Source organism: Moschus berezovskii, chromosome 3 (genome assembly GCF_049115385.1).
Source record: "Moschus berezovskii isolate FMDL1 chromosome 3, NW_MosBer_1.0, whole genome shotgun sequence".
NCBI lineage: Eukaryota > Metazoa > Chordata > Mammalia > Artiodactyla > Moschidae > Moschus > Moschus berezovskii.
In genome coordinates, this window is record NC_142462.1 from 57072269 (window position 1) to 57084624 (window position 12356).

Below are 12356 nucleotides of genomic sequence, written 5' to 3' on the forward strand. Positions count from 1 at the left end.
TAGGCCATCCACTGAATTACCATCTTGGAGAGCTGTTCCACCTCAGCTAGGGCGCTCAGGACATCTCGGTCAAAGTCCATGGCTTTCTGCCAGGCGCTGTGTGCTGCAGTGACCAGCCCGCCACAGCCAGGCCCGCCACACTGCTTTTCTCCTTCGTCAGTTCTGCAGTTTGGGCCGCCACATTCAGTCTCGGAACAGGAGGCCCCTGGAGGCGTTCCACACGTCTGCAATAAAGCCAAGGAACAAGCACGGGGTGCAGAGTGAGTCCGAGGTAGCCAACAGCTCTGCAGGGCCTGGGTGGCCCAAGAGAGTGTGTAGGTGGTCCTCGGCAAGGGTGCTTGGAAAAGTGTTTAGGATAGAGGAGGAGCAAAGAGCTTAGGGATAAGCCAGCTTGCTTCCTTCCAAGGAGAGAGTGATTTAACCCGGCATCAATGCTTTCAGTACCATACGTGGGGGCTCTGCTCCATCAAGCTGAAGTCTGCTGATACGAAAGCCAAAGAATGTGTCCCCTTTTTCCTAACTGGTTGAATTTACTGAAAGAAAAAATGGTATCGAGAACCTTCTTTAGACCTAGCAGCCTGTTAACTGTTCTGGTAAAAAGGGTGATATAAAAGACCCATAATCAGACCTTTTAGTAACTTTATGTCTAGTTAGGAAGACAAGATAACTCTAGGGAAAACAGCCAAAAATAGGTCAGATCAAGTAAGGAGGAAAGCAGATGGAGATTACTGAGGATTGTAGCTGGGGAAGGACAGTGGGTTGGTGGGATTTTTAGCACAAGTGGGGAACATTCCACATGGCAGAGGAAGAGAGAAAATAAAGGTAGGTATAACTTTTCCAAATAACCCACAAAGCCCCTGCCAGACTCTTTTCTCACCTGCCAGGAACTTCCAAAAGCTTGGTTGTAGAATATATATGGCAAATGATAAATTATAGGTTTGCTATATGACGGAAAAGGCTGAGCAGGAAGACAAACTGTGTTTAGAGCTATTTTGTGGAAAATGCTCATGTTGAAAAAAGCTATACTACAGTGAAAAATAGTTAACAGAATACTCCCAAACAAAGCAAGTACTTCTTTTAAGAAGAGTAGTTTTTTCAAAATACAGTCTACTCTCTAACTTAATAGTCTGTGATAATTATCCTATTATCTCTTAATACTTTCATGTATCTAGTTTATAGCACATAAAAATCTTCAGAAAATAAAGTGTATTCTGTATGCTATACAAGAACACAGCCTTAATCAGGAAGGCTTAAGACCTCAGGGATACTTTCTAAAAACATTTTAACACCCTAGAAGATCTGTTTTATTTCATCAGCCTGGCAGGCCTGGGAAAAAACATCATCAGTCTAACTAAATATACACAAAGACAGAACCGAAGGTCCTGGAAAAACACAAAGGAGCAAAAATCTTTGTACACAAAAAGTGGTGGTGTGGAACCTAAAAAGGGAATTCTCACAAGATTATTAACAAGCACATACAATGAGATGGGAAGAAGGTGGCAAGTTTCTAGGCTACTCACCTGATGGAAAGCAGGCACAGGGCAGGGCTCCCGTTCTTAATAGCCAGAGGAACCTGCCCGCAGGCCACCTATTCCCAAGATGCCCCCTGCTGCAAAGCAGACATACTCTAGCATCCTTAGCTGCTTTTCATTTTAGGTTGGAGAAATTTGTGATGACTAATTTTAATTAGATTTTATAAGGAAGGAGTCAATATTGAAGAAAGACTGAGAATTGGCGTTTCATGCCTACGTATGGCAGTTTTGTCTCATGTTAGGTGCAAGTACCTATTGCTCTAGGCCTCTGTTTCTGCATTAAATGGTAAGAGATCTAACTTTCCATTAGATGATATCAAGTTTCCTAAGGTAATGAAAACATAATCTTGTAGGCATCAATTAAGTTTGTCATAATACAGCACAATGTTTTTGTCTGTTTCAGGAAGGGAGGACTGTCACCAAGACAAAATTGTAATGAAGTCTGAACTCCCAGCCTCCCATGAATCCACTTTACCCCTTTTGTACTGATCCTCTATTTCTAAAGCCAATAGAGCAGAAGCTTTATAAAAGTATATAAACAACACCCTGCAGCTTCTCTCAGATAAGTATTCTTCTATGAAAAACAGTAAGGGAGCAAGAGGAAGAAAAACTTAGTTTGGATTCTTTTTTTTTTGGCTTTCTGCCTGATTTCCATTAAACTCACTACTCAATTTCATTTTACTCCTGAGTTATTTTTTAAAAGCTGGGAAATAAATTTACTTTCTAGGCTAGTCTCAGGTTAATCTTAACTAGGTAAAGTTACTAGGACAAAGGAACATTTTAATACCTATCCATGAAAAACATTCTTTAGCTCCCTTTATTTTTTTTAGAAAGTCTCTCCAAGAATGAATCTGAATTGCTTCACTGGGATGCAGTTTGCACTTCAAGTCAGAACAAAGTTTTTAAAAAAAAATGTCCACAGTATAAAAAGAATCCCATTTAGATAAGAAGTGAGTCAATTCAGCAGCATGGGAGAGTAGCTCTGATTCTTTGGTTGTACCACAGAGAGATTGCTGCGAGAGAGGAAGGCGGAAACTCACATGCTGCTGTTTTTAATCTGGCTTGGTCACAGATACCCCAGACTGGGCCAGAGACCAGTTTCCCTCCTGCTGACTCATCTGCAAAGTGGACAGTGTTAAAGACAAAGCAGGGTATCTTTTCTCTTGTTGCATGGCAGCCTGGGGGCCAAACTCCCAAACCTTACCATTTCGGCAGCAGCTGAAAGGTCAAGACTTTGTAGTTTGCCTGCCAGTTCATCCAGAAGGCGGGCCTGCTCCTCCTGTTTCTCTCTGAACTGTGACTCTCGCTCCAACATCAAATCTTCCACTCTGTCTCTAGTGAGGGCCGACTGCTCCACCGTGCTGTTGGAATTTGTGGTGGAGGCATTCACACGCTCCTCGGCCTCTAGAGACATCTGGAAATACTTGGTAATGCTGTCCAAGGCTCCTAGAGCATGAGATGAAATTGCCCACAGTTAATCCCCTTGTACCCAATCTCCCTAAATTGACCATATGGTTTTGTTTTAAAATTCAAAGAATAAAAACCTTAAAGAAATACAACTTTCTTCTCATGATCAATGAATATACTTTGTTCCATTGGCACCTAACTGTGGCTCTGGAGGATGCCAAACATCTGGATTAAAAAATTAAGTCAATCATGAAGATTTTGTTCCTACACAGGCAACCATCTAGTTTTTTCTAAATAGCTGGTGTGAGACAACTTGTAGATTACGTCCAGATGAGTTTCCCCTTTTCTCATTTAACTGTTTATATCCACTCAAATGGCTAATGTTATATACATAAAACAGCCTGACATGTTTTGGCTTTAAAGCAACTAGCTTACAAAGCAATCATGCATAAAACAGGATGCAGTGATCTGACATATTTTACTTTCTTTTGCTTTGAGGGGAGAGGGTCCTATATAACATGGCCTACAATATCAATAAATGATTTCCAAATGTGGTTTCCTGGTCAAGTAACATTCTTGAATATAAAACGATTTGCATAAGTATCAACTTGATTTCTTAACTTTATATAAGAGCCCCTTTTGGAGTCATATGAAGTCATATGAAGGAGATAATCCACTAAATGGAAACGGATGCCATTCTAATGCAAAGGCCACTGCCCACTCCATGCAATCCCTTCTGTGCCCCGCATCCCACACTGATAAAATGAAAACTTTAATCCTCCTTTGTGCCAGAGACTCAATGAGGAAAAGCTTTAAAATTATTACAAAGCACTTACTTTTCTTCTGAAAGTCCCCATTAAAAGGTTAGATAGTAAAATCAATAGTCCAGGATTAAGTATTTGCATTAAAAAAATGCTCACCCCGAATATCTGAATTTTTTATAAATTCCAACTGTTCAGCAAGCTCTTTCACTGTATTATCTAGACTTTCTGTTTCTGCCTGTAGAGCATCTAGTTGTCTGGCTGTGCTGTTATTTTGCATAGCTGTGTCAGATAAATCCACTTCTACTTGTGCCATCTTTTCTGTGACATCTTTAGTTAGTTTCCTGTAAAGAGAAGGGTAAATGAACTTAAAGGCAAGAAACTAAAGGGAAAACGTGATGTCTCATTTTTACATTTTCCACTAATACTGTATCCATTACTCTGTAATTTCAAATTGATTCAGTAGTTTGTAATAGTTCATCTTCAAGTACTGGTTTTAATCTTATCATTAAGAGAGTATGTTAAATCTAATGATTTTTTTTTCTTCAATGCTTTGAAGGAAAATACAGCAGTTCCACTCAGCTGTGTTGTGACAGATGGGCTATTTAAGGGATTCTGAATATCTGATGTAACATGAGCACAGATCCAGAGCGCTGTAACATAAGCAGTTGCAAGCCCATACAATTCCACAAACTCAAAAGACATAAGTGACTCCCGTGTAGAATTATGGCTCCCAGCCACCTGCCAAAAATGCTCCTATCTGAACCTCAGGCATCTCCTTCAAGATGAGACATGCAGAAAGAAAGCCCCATGGCCACCAGGAAGACAGTGGAAACAAGGCAAAGAAGCTTTTCATACACACCCCCCTTCAAAGTACCACCAAAGGAGCACCTTCCACCAACAAAGCAACCCTTTCATTTTTCCTGAGAAAGCATCACTGAGGATGGAATATGATAACCATTTAGTTTGCACAATATTTCATTTGGAATTCAAAGCCAACTGCCTTTGTTCTGTATCTTCTGTCTCCAAAACTTTAGGCATCTATTTGTAAATTACTTGCATATACAGTGTGCATGCGTGCATGCTAAGTCATGTCAGTCGTGTCTGACTCTGTGCGACCCCACGGATGGCAGCCCGCCAGGCTCCCCCGTCCCTGGGATTCTCCAGGCAAGAACATGAGTCGGGTGCCATTGCCTTCCCCGATACAGTTTACATGTCTGCACATATCACAAAGAAAGTACGAATCAAGAAGATCTCAGCTCTGGGCATCATCTAATGGAGTGTACTTGTCTTCTCAGGGATATAATCATATAAAAAACTGGGGAAATGGAGAGATGCTGAAAGGTTGGGGGCCATTCGAAAAATGATATTTAAGGCTGAGATAATACCATGACCCAACTCAAAGGAAAAGTGCTTAAAAGCATTTGTGGGTTAAATTACATTTTGTAAACCTGATGGCTTTTTTTCCTGACCTGGGGCTAGTTTCTTTTTTTCCAGTGCTTAGCTTTTATTAATCTGTTGATTCCCAGAAGGCTTTCATTTCTTCTCAGGTCTCGTACAATGTTACAATTAAAAAAATCAAACCTTACATTGTAAATTTTTAAATAAGGCCACTAGGGATCCTAAAACATGCATCCTTGGATACTGTGTTGAAAAAAGATTAATGAAATTAGTTTTCCTGCGATGATTACAATCTGTGTGATTAGATGAAGAGTGAAGGTAGAACCAGAGCTGTTGGTGAATGTAATCGCTCTTCTGGCAGGCTCCCGAAGGATACCAGAGTTTTTTGTTCTCCCTTAAGGTGCATGACACCAAGGCCAAGAAATCATTTCTTAAGTGAGGTTGCACTCAGATGAGGGCCTTTGAAGACTTGTTATCGTTACATGTAAGAAGGCTGAGCTGTACTGTGGTCTTTTTTTAATGAGGTAAAATTCCTCATTAAATGCATTATCGCCTCACATCAGACATCTCCTAACACCCTGATCAGCCACATGATCTTGGGCACAAGATCTGAGGCTTGAAGTCAAGGGACCAGTTACTTTAAAAGTTGTAGGAAGGACCTCCTACAAGGTACTTGAGCTAATGTCAGCTGTTAGCTTCCTGCTTCTCATACACAGTGTGGAGATGAATGAAAAGTCTGTCTTGACTTCCTGGAGATGCTGATTAAAGTCCCATCACACAAAAATGCTCCTGTAGTTCTGGCATAATGTACTATTGCCTGAACGTATAGGATTTAGCTCTGAAACAACCCCCCTGCTCCTGCCAAATGGGGAGTCTATAATAAAAACTCATAGCATTTGGAGAGGCACAAATGCTCCATATCCCTTCCTGTTTTGTCCTTTAGCCTAGGTCTTATTTTGCTGTTTTAGGGGTCCTTTCTGTCAAAGGGAGTTGGAATGTTTGAGAACAGAAAAGATAACTGGGAGAAATGGGAGAAAAATAATCTCTTCATAAAAGTTCAGCATCACTCAGCTCAATTCTCTCTGCTTTCACTGGCAAAATACACACTCTCCAGAGATATGATTACCCAGAGAAGGACTAAGAAGAGGAATTTTCATCGTAGAGAATCTGTTAAAACTGGATGAATGAAGAGTGGCTCTAGCAGATCAATAGCTGAGCAGTAGAAATAACCTAGAAATAGGAGTCTTACTTGTGGTAATGGAATTTACCTGAAAGTAGCAAAACATATGACAACAACTTATAGTGTTTTCTGCAATTACATTACTATTTCATAGATCAATCCTTTTGTTACTCTGTAAGGGAAAAGTAAAGAGTATCCTCCCCTCCGCTATAGGTGAGAAGGGAGGCTTGGAAGTGAGTGAGTCATTTTAGTTCACAAGCCTAGCAAGTAACCCAGTTGTGACTGTTATGGATCCTTTGTCTCTGGATCCAGAGACATTCTACTGCCCAAGAGTTATTGTTTGCAGAGAAAAGTGCTGAATATAACATGCACACATTCTGCACTGCAGTCTCTGCAACTCTGGGCCCAGTGATGCGCCAGCGTCCACTTGCCCCCAAGCCCAGAGCAGTGACTGCCAGAAAATGAATGCCCAGCATCTATTTTCACTCACAGCACCAACAACCCCTCCTGATGGAAGCACCGTGCTGTTGGTTCACCAAGTTGAAACAACACCGTGAGCTGTTACTCCAGCTTATCAACTACTTACTCTGCTTCCTCAAAGAGATTCCCGATGTTCTTCAGTGGCTCGGCAGCTGGGCTCTGGGCCAGGATGTCTCTGATCTCGCTGACTTTCTTCTCCACCGAATCCACAGTCTCCCGGTAAGGCCCAATCACACCACTGATCTTCAAGGCCTTGGCTTTCTCCAGGAACTTCTGGGTCCTGTTGGTCAACTCAGCGATGATCACGTCCCAAAGAGCAAAGCACTGGTGGCAGGGTGTGCAGTCGGGGAAGACGCCCGAGTAGCCCCGAGTGCACTTGTCACAGCGTGGACCCTCCACACCCTCCACACACACACACTGGCCCGTGGACTGGTCACACTGCGGTGTCTCGATGCCCCTGGGGTCACAGTCACAGGCTAGAAGGGAGACAGCAATGCTGGCTGAGCCACTAGAGTCCAAACAGCCACTGGCAGTTAGAACCCTCAGCCACTGTTACAACAGGAAGGTCTGTAAATGGCCTACGACAGTTTACCAATGACCCTCACAGAGACTGTAGCCGCTCCCCCCACAACACGCGGTACCTCGACCCTGGCTAACTGCTGCTTAACAATTATAATACATTTTTCTTTAAGTGAACACCATTGTGCATCATGGTACCTGCCTCTGTACAAATGGTTTACATGCATCGTCTCACTTAATCCTCACCATAACTCTAAGGGATCCAAGTGTTACAATCATCAGCTTTACAGATGTGAAAACTGAAGTCTAGAGAGATTACGTGACTGCCAAGTCTTGCAGCAAGAAGCGGCCAAGCCAGGAGTCTAACTCAGCACTTTGCAGCTCCAGAGTCTGTGCTTTTAAGCTGTCTTGCCTCTGATCCCTTTTGACCTGTCTGTAGATCCTGTCAGGACAGGACAGCGTCTGTCAGGTGATACCCTGAAGATGTGAGGCCTCTGGCCTAAGAGAGAGCAGTAATGAGTGAGCAACATCCCAACATCCCTCTACCTGGTCACAGAATAGTGAATGGTTGATGAAAGGCAATGCTGATAAAGAGAAAACTAAAGAAGTCTCAGGAATTCTAAGTGTCTTGTTAAAAGGCTTTCAATTAAGTATCATCTAACTTGTGGGTGCCTGCCATTGCAATAACCACCCCAGCACTAAGTGCACAGGCTCGTAAAACATCTGAGGTGCAAAGGCCTTGGGAGCCATTCAGTCCCAACCTCTCACTGGCCCAGGAGGGTTGGCATCTGAGGCAGAACCAAATGGTACAAGATGCCTGTGCCATTGAACCCCGGCTCAGAGTCCCAAAGCTTGAGTGACTAACTTGGTTTCCTATCAACACTTGACATTTGTATTTGTTCAGTGTTTGAATAACAAAAGGCCTGCAGGTGGCACTAAGGGTAAAGAACCTGTCTGCTAATGCAGGAAACTAACAGACTCGGGTTTGATCCATGGGTCGTGAAGATCCCCTGGAGAAGGAAATGGCAACCTGCTCCAGTATTCTTGCCTGGAAAATACCATGGACAGATGAGCCTGGAGGACCTCAGTCTATGGATTGCAAAGAGTTGGACACAACTGAGCATGCACACACACACACCCCTTATCCCTGGCCTTAAACCCCTTCTGGGAAAAGGGGGGGATACAAATAAAAACAAAGATCCCGTTTCCCTAAGCAGATTGTGGACTCCAAGGGCAGGGGTACACCTTTAACCATCTTTCCATTCTCAGCTCTGTGCACAGGGTTAACTCTCAAACTGGAGTTCAACTGTCTTTGCCAAACGAGGCTCTACCTTCACTTTTGATACAGGCACACAAGAGACATCAACACACCCCTAGAAAAGAAAATATTCTTCCTTGGACTCCATGTTAATTGTGGCAAAGCACAATGATGTTCGCTGCAGCACTCCTATATATAAAATAGATAACCAACAAGGACCTACTGTGTATCACAGGGGACTCTACCATATTTTGTAATAACGCATAGTAGGAAATATACATATAACTGAAAATACACATATGACTGAATCACTGTGCTGCACACCTGAAACCAAGACATCATTGGAAAATCAACTACATTTCTATTAAGAACCAAAAAACCCTTCCTGAGTCAATAGTATTGTCTCCAAAAGACTTCCTAATAAAACATTTTCTAGAACCAGTTTCATGGATAGTCCTGGGAAACAAAATACTCCACCTGCCAAAGCCAGAAAGATGTGTGTTTGTAGCCTGGACCATTCACCTGACTCTCCTCACACCCTGCTTTGTATTGTTGCTTTAGCTTTTCCTGGCCTCTGTTTGCCAACTACCGTCCATGATCTCAAGCACCAAGTTTGAGTAGAACAGTGTTGTAATAAAAACTCAGGCTGTCTGCTGGTGAATCCTGCCTTCCCCACACCAAACTACTCGACCCTCAGTTCAGTTCAGTTCAGTCGCTCAGTCGTGTCCGACTCTCCGCGACCCCATGAATCACAGCACGCCAGGCCTCCCTATCCATCACCAACTCCCGGAGTTCACTCAAACTCATGTCCACAGAGTCGGTGATGCCATCCAGCCATCTCATTCTCTGTTGTCCCCTTCTCCTCCCGCCCCCAACCTTTCCCAGCATCAGAGTCTTTTCCAGTGAGTCAACTCGTCGCATGAGGTGGCCAAAGTATTGCAGTTTCAGCTTTAGCATCAGTCCCTCCAGTGAACATCCAGGATTGATCTCCTCTAGAATGGACTGGTTGGATCTCCTTGCAGTATAAGGGACTCTCAAGAGTCTTCTCCAGCACCACAGTTCAAAAGCATCGATTCCTCGGCGGTCAAGGTGGGACCAAAACTGAGTCATGCTTTCCATGTCTATAAGGGATAATGATTGTACCTAGCCACTCTTAGGGTTGCTTTCAGGATGAAATGAGAGTTCTGTGATCAAGTAGGTCTGGGAAATTCTACATTCTCTTTTTGAAAATTCAAAACAAACAGTATGTTAAAGACTCAGAAGAGTTCTGCACTAAAAACCTTGTTCCACATTTTTTTTTTTTACCCAATCATATCCCAAACTCATTATCCTGTGGGATCTTTTTCTAGTGGAATACCTAATGACACCCTCCACCTCCCCCTACCCTCCCATCCCCCCAACCCCCCCACCCCCGCCAAAGAAAAGAAAGGGAAAGACGGGAAAACCCCTGCCTCCATCAGTTTCTACAATCAAAGAGACTGGGAAGAACTCAGTTAATGCCTGTATCTGAAGGTCTGTGTTTAGCCTTCAGGGATGGATTTCCATATCATCTCATAGAATTTAATCATCCTCCAAAAAGCTGTAAGTTACCTAGGTCATCTAAGTCCTAGCCTCTCAAACTCCAGCAGGCATCAGAATCACGTACAGGGCTCATTTAACACATCCCCCCATCTCTCCCCATAGATCTGGAATCAGTGGGGCCTGAGAATTTATATTTCTAGTAGTTGCCAGGAGATGCTGATATTGAGGGTCACTACATCCCATTTTGAGAAGTACTGACCATGTTATCTTCCCAGCTGTTCACCTTCCTTTTGCATGTTAAGTGTGTGTGTGGGGGTGGGAGTGGAGCAATCATGACCTTCAAGTTCACCAATGTAAGCTGATGAATGGACCTAAGGACTTGTGTAAGTAGAGGGCCTTTGTGATGCCATTTGAAATGAATGAGACTGTCAGTTGCTACTGTCCTGCAGGCTCCAGTGGATAGCCCTGTGTGGGGCCTCACGTGGCCCAGCAGATCTGTCCTACTTTTTTTTTTTGGCCGCACTATAGGATGTAGGATCTTAGTTTCCTGACCAGGGATCGAACCCATGCCTCCTGCATTGGAAGCAGGGCATCTTAACCACTGGACCACCAGGGAAGCCCCAGATCTGTCCTGCTTTACTGTTATGCTTAGGCTGGGACAACAGTGCCAGATGGTGCGTATGCTTTTAGTTTGCTTAGAAAATCTTTCCTGGAGATAATGCAAAGGTACAGTCCTAAAGAGGTTTTCACTGAATTCATGCTGGGGGCAGAGATGTGTACATATATTGAGTTTATTTTTAATTTCTCTAACAATTGTTAATTTATGTCATTGGAATAGGCATGTCTTGCTCTCATTCTGTCATGGCCTCTTTGAGGGGGAAAATATTGGTCCCAAACTGTGGGATTTAAAAGGCAAGTGGCCTCTCATTAAGACTTTCCTTGTCTTTCACACAGCTACGTGTTTTCTCACAAGGAGAATACTTAGCTATGACTTAAGTCTTTCCAGAAGCATATTGCTTATGAGACAATAGCAGAAAGTCTTAAAACTGTGCCCTCCAACAAGTCACTTCAACAGAAAGGTTAGCAATGGAAGGCATATTTGGCAAATAATTACATAATGTGAAAAAAGTGGTCACGTTCTTTTCCCAAAATCTACCTAATTCTTATCCCAGCTGATCTCTGGACACTGCCCCTCAAGACCAGTGTTCCAGAGGGTGGGCAGAGCTCTGGCACCTCCAGAGACCAGGACCCGTTTGCCGACCACATTCCTTTCCTCCATTTGAAAAGCAGAGTCAAATTTCATAGATGGCTGGATTGCAGTTTCATCACTGAAAAAGTCTGACTCCCTAAAAACGCATCAGGTTTTCATTTCAAACTGAAGCTGGTAAACTGTTAAAGCGCCAGTGGACATGTGCTTCCTTCTTTTATTAAGCTTCCAGAACTTCTTCTCTGATGGGGTCACCTTGGAGGCAAGTACTAAAAGGCGCAAACTTATGACCTTGTAAAAAATACCCCCTAAGAGTATTTTCCTTTCTCCTGAAGCAGAAAGGTTGGTTCTTACCTGACAGTTTAAAACTTTACAGACAGAAAAGCTGTGAGGGAGACTCTCCAACCTCACATTCACTGGGACTGGGAAAATTTATCAAGTTACGGTACTGGTTGTCTCTGACAGGGCCAATGTGTTTTCTCCTCTCTTTAGAGGAAGGGATAGGAGTCCAGGGGACCTGCAACTCAGCGTGGCTTTAAAGAATGGCATTATTAGGTAAAGGACCAAAAACTTTCTCTTGGAAAGGAATATACATATAGTAAAAGCTGTTGCCTGATTTTTAAGATGAACAAATCATGAAGATGAAGAACAGCATTCTAAAAATGAAACTGTCATCATTTTAATGAGCCATGAGAATTCCACCTTCATATATAAATATATTCTTGGTTATGTGGGCAGTGGGTTATCTTTATTTTTACTAAGTTTTCTCCTCATTTAAAACAAGAGGTACAAACTATTAAGTATAAAATAAGCTACAAGGAGGGATTCCCTGGTGGTCCAGTGGTTAAGAATCTACCTTGCAATGCAGGGGACACGGGTTCAATCCCTGGTTGGGGAACTAAGATTCCATATGCTGCAGGGCAACTGAGCCTGTGTGTTACACCCACTGAGCTGGAGCACTCTGGAACCGACGTGCCACAACTAGAGCCCGAGCAACCAGAGACCATAACACAGCTGGAGGGCCCACATGCCACAACAAAAGAACCCACGTGACAACGAAGAAGACTGCCACCACTGTGACCTAACGCAG

At 43.1% G+C, this 12356-nt stretch overlaps 1 protein-coding gene across 1 annotated transcript in view; it reads right to left on the reverse strand.

The window, feature by feature from the left end:
• LAMB1 (laminin subunit beta 1) overlaps positions 1 to 12356 on the reverse strand; it is a 78625-nt gene that overhangs the window by 10784 nt on the left and 55485 nt on the right. Inside the window, exons 25-28 of the mRNA XM_055420783.2 lie at positions 6868 to 7237; positions 3860 to 4044; positions 2737 to 2978; positions 21 to 224 (exon numbers count right to left, since the gene is read on the reverse strand). Coding sequence (XP_055276758.2) covers positions 21 to 224; positions 2737 to 2978; positions 3860 to 4044; positions 6868 to 7237 — 1001 coding nt within the window. The remainder of the gene's footprint in view (positions 1 to 20; positions 225 to 2736; positions 2979 to 3859; positions 4045 to 6867; positions 7238 to 12356) is intronic.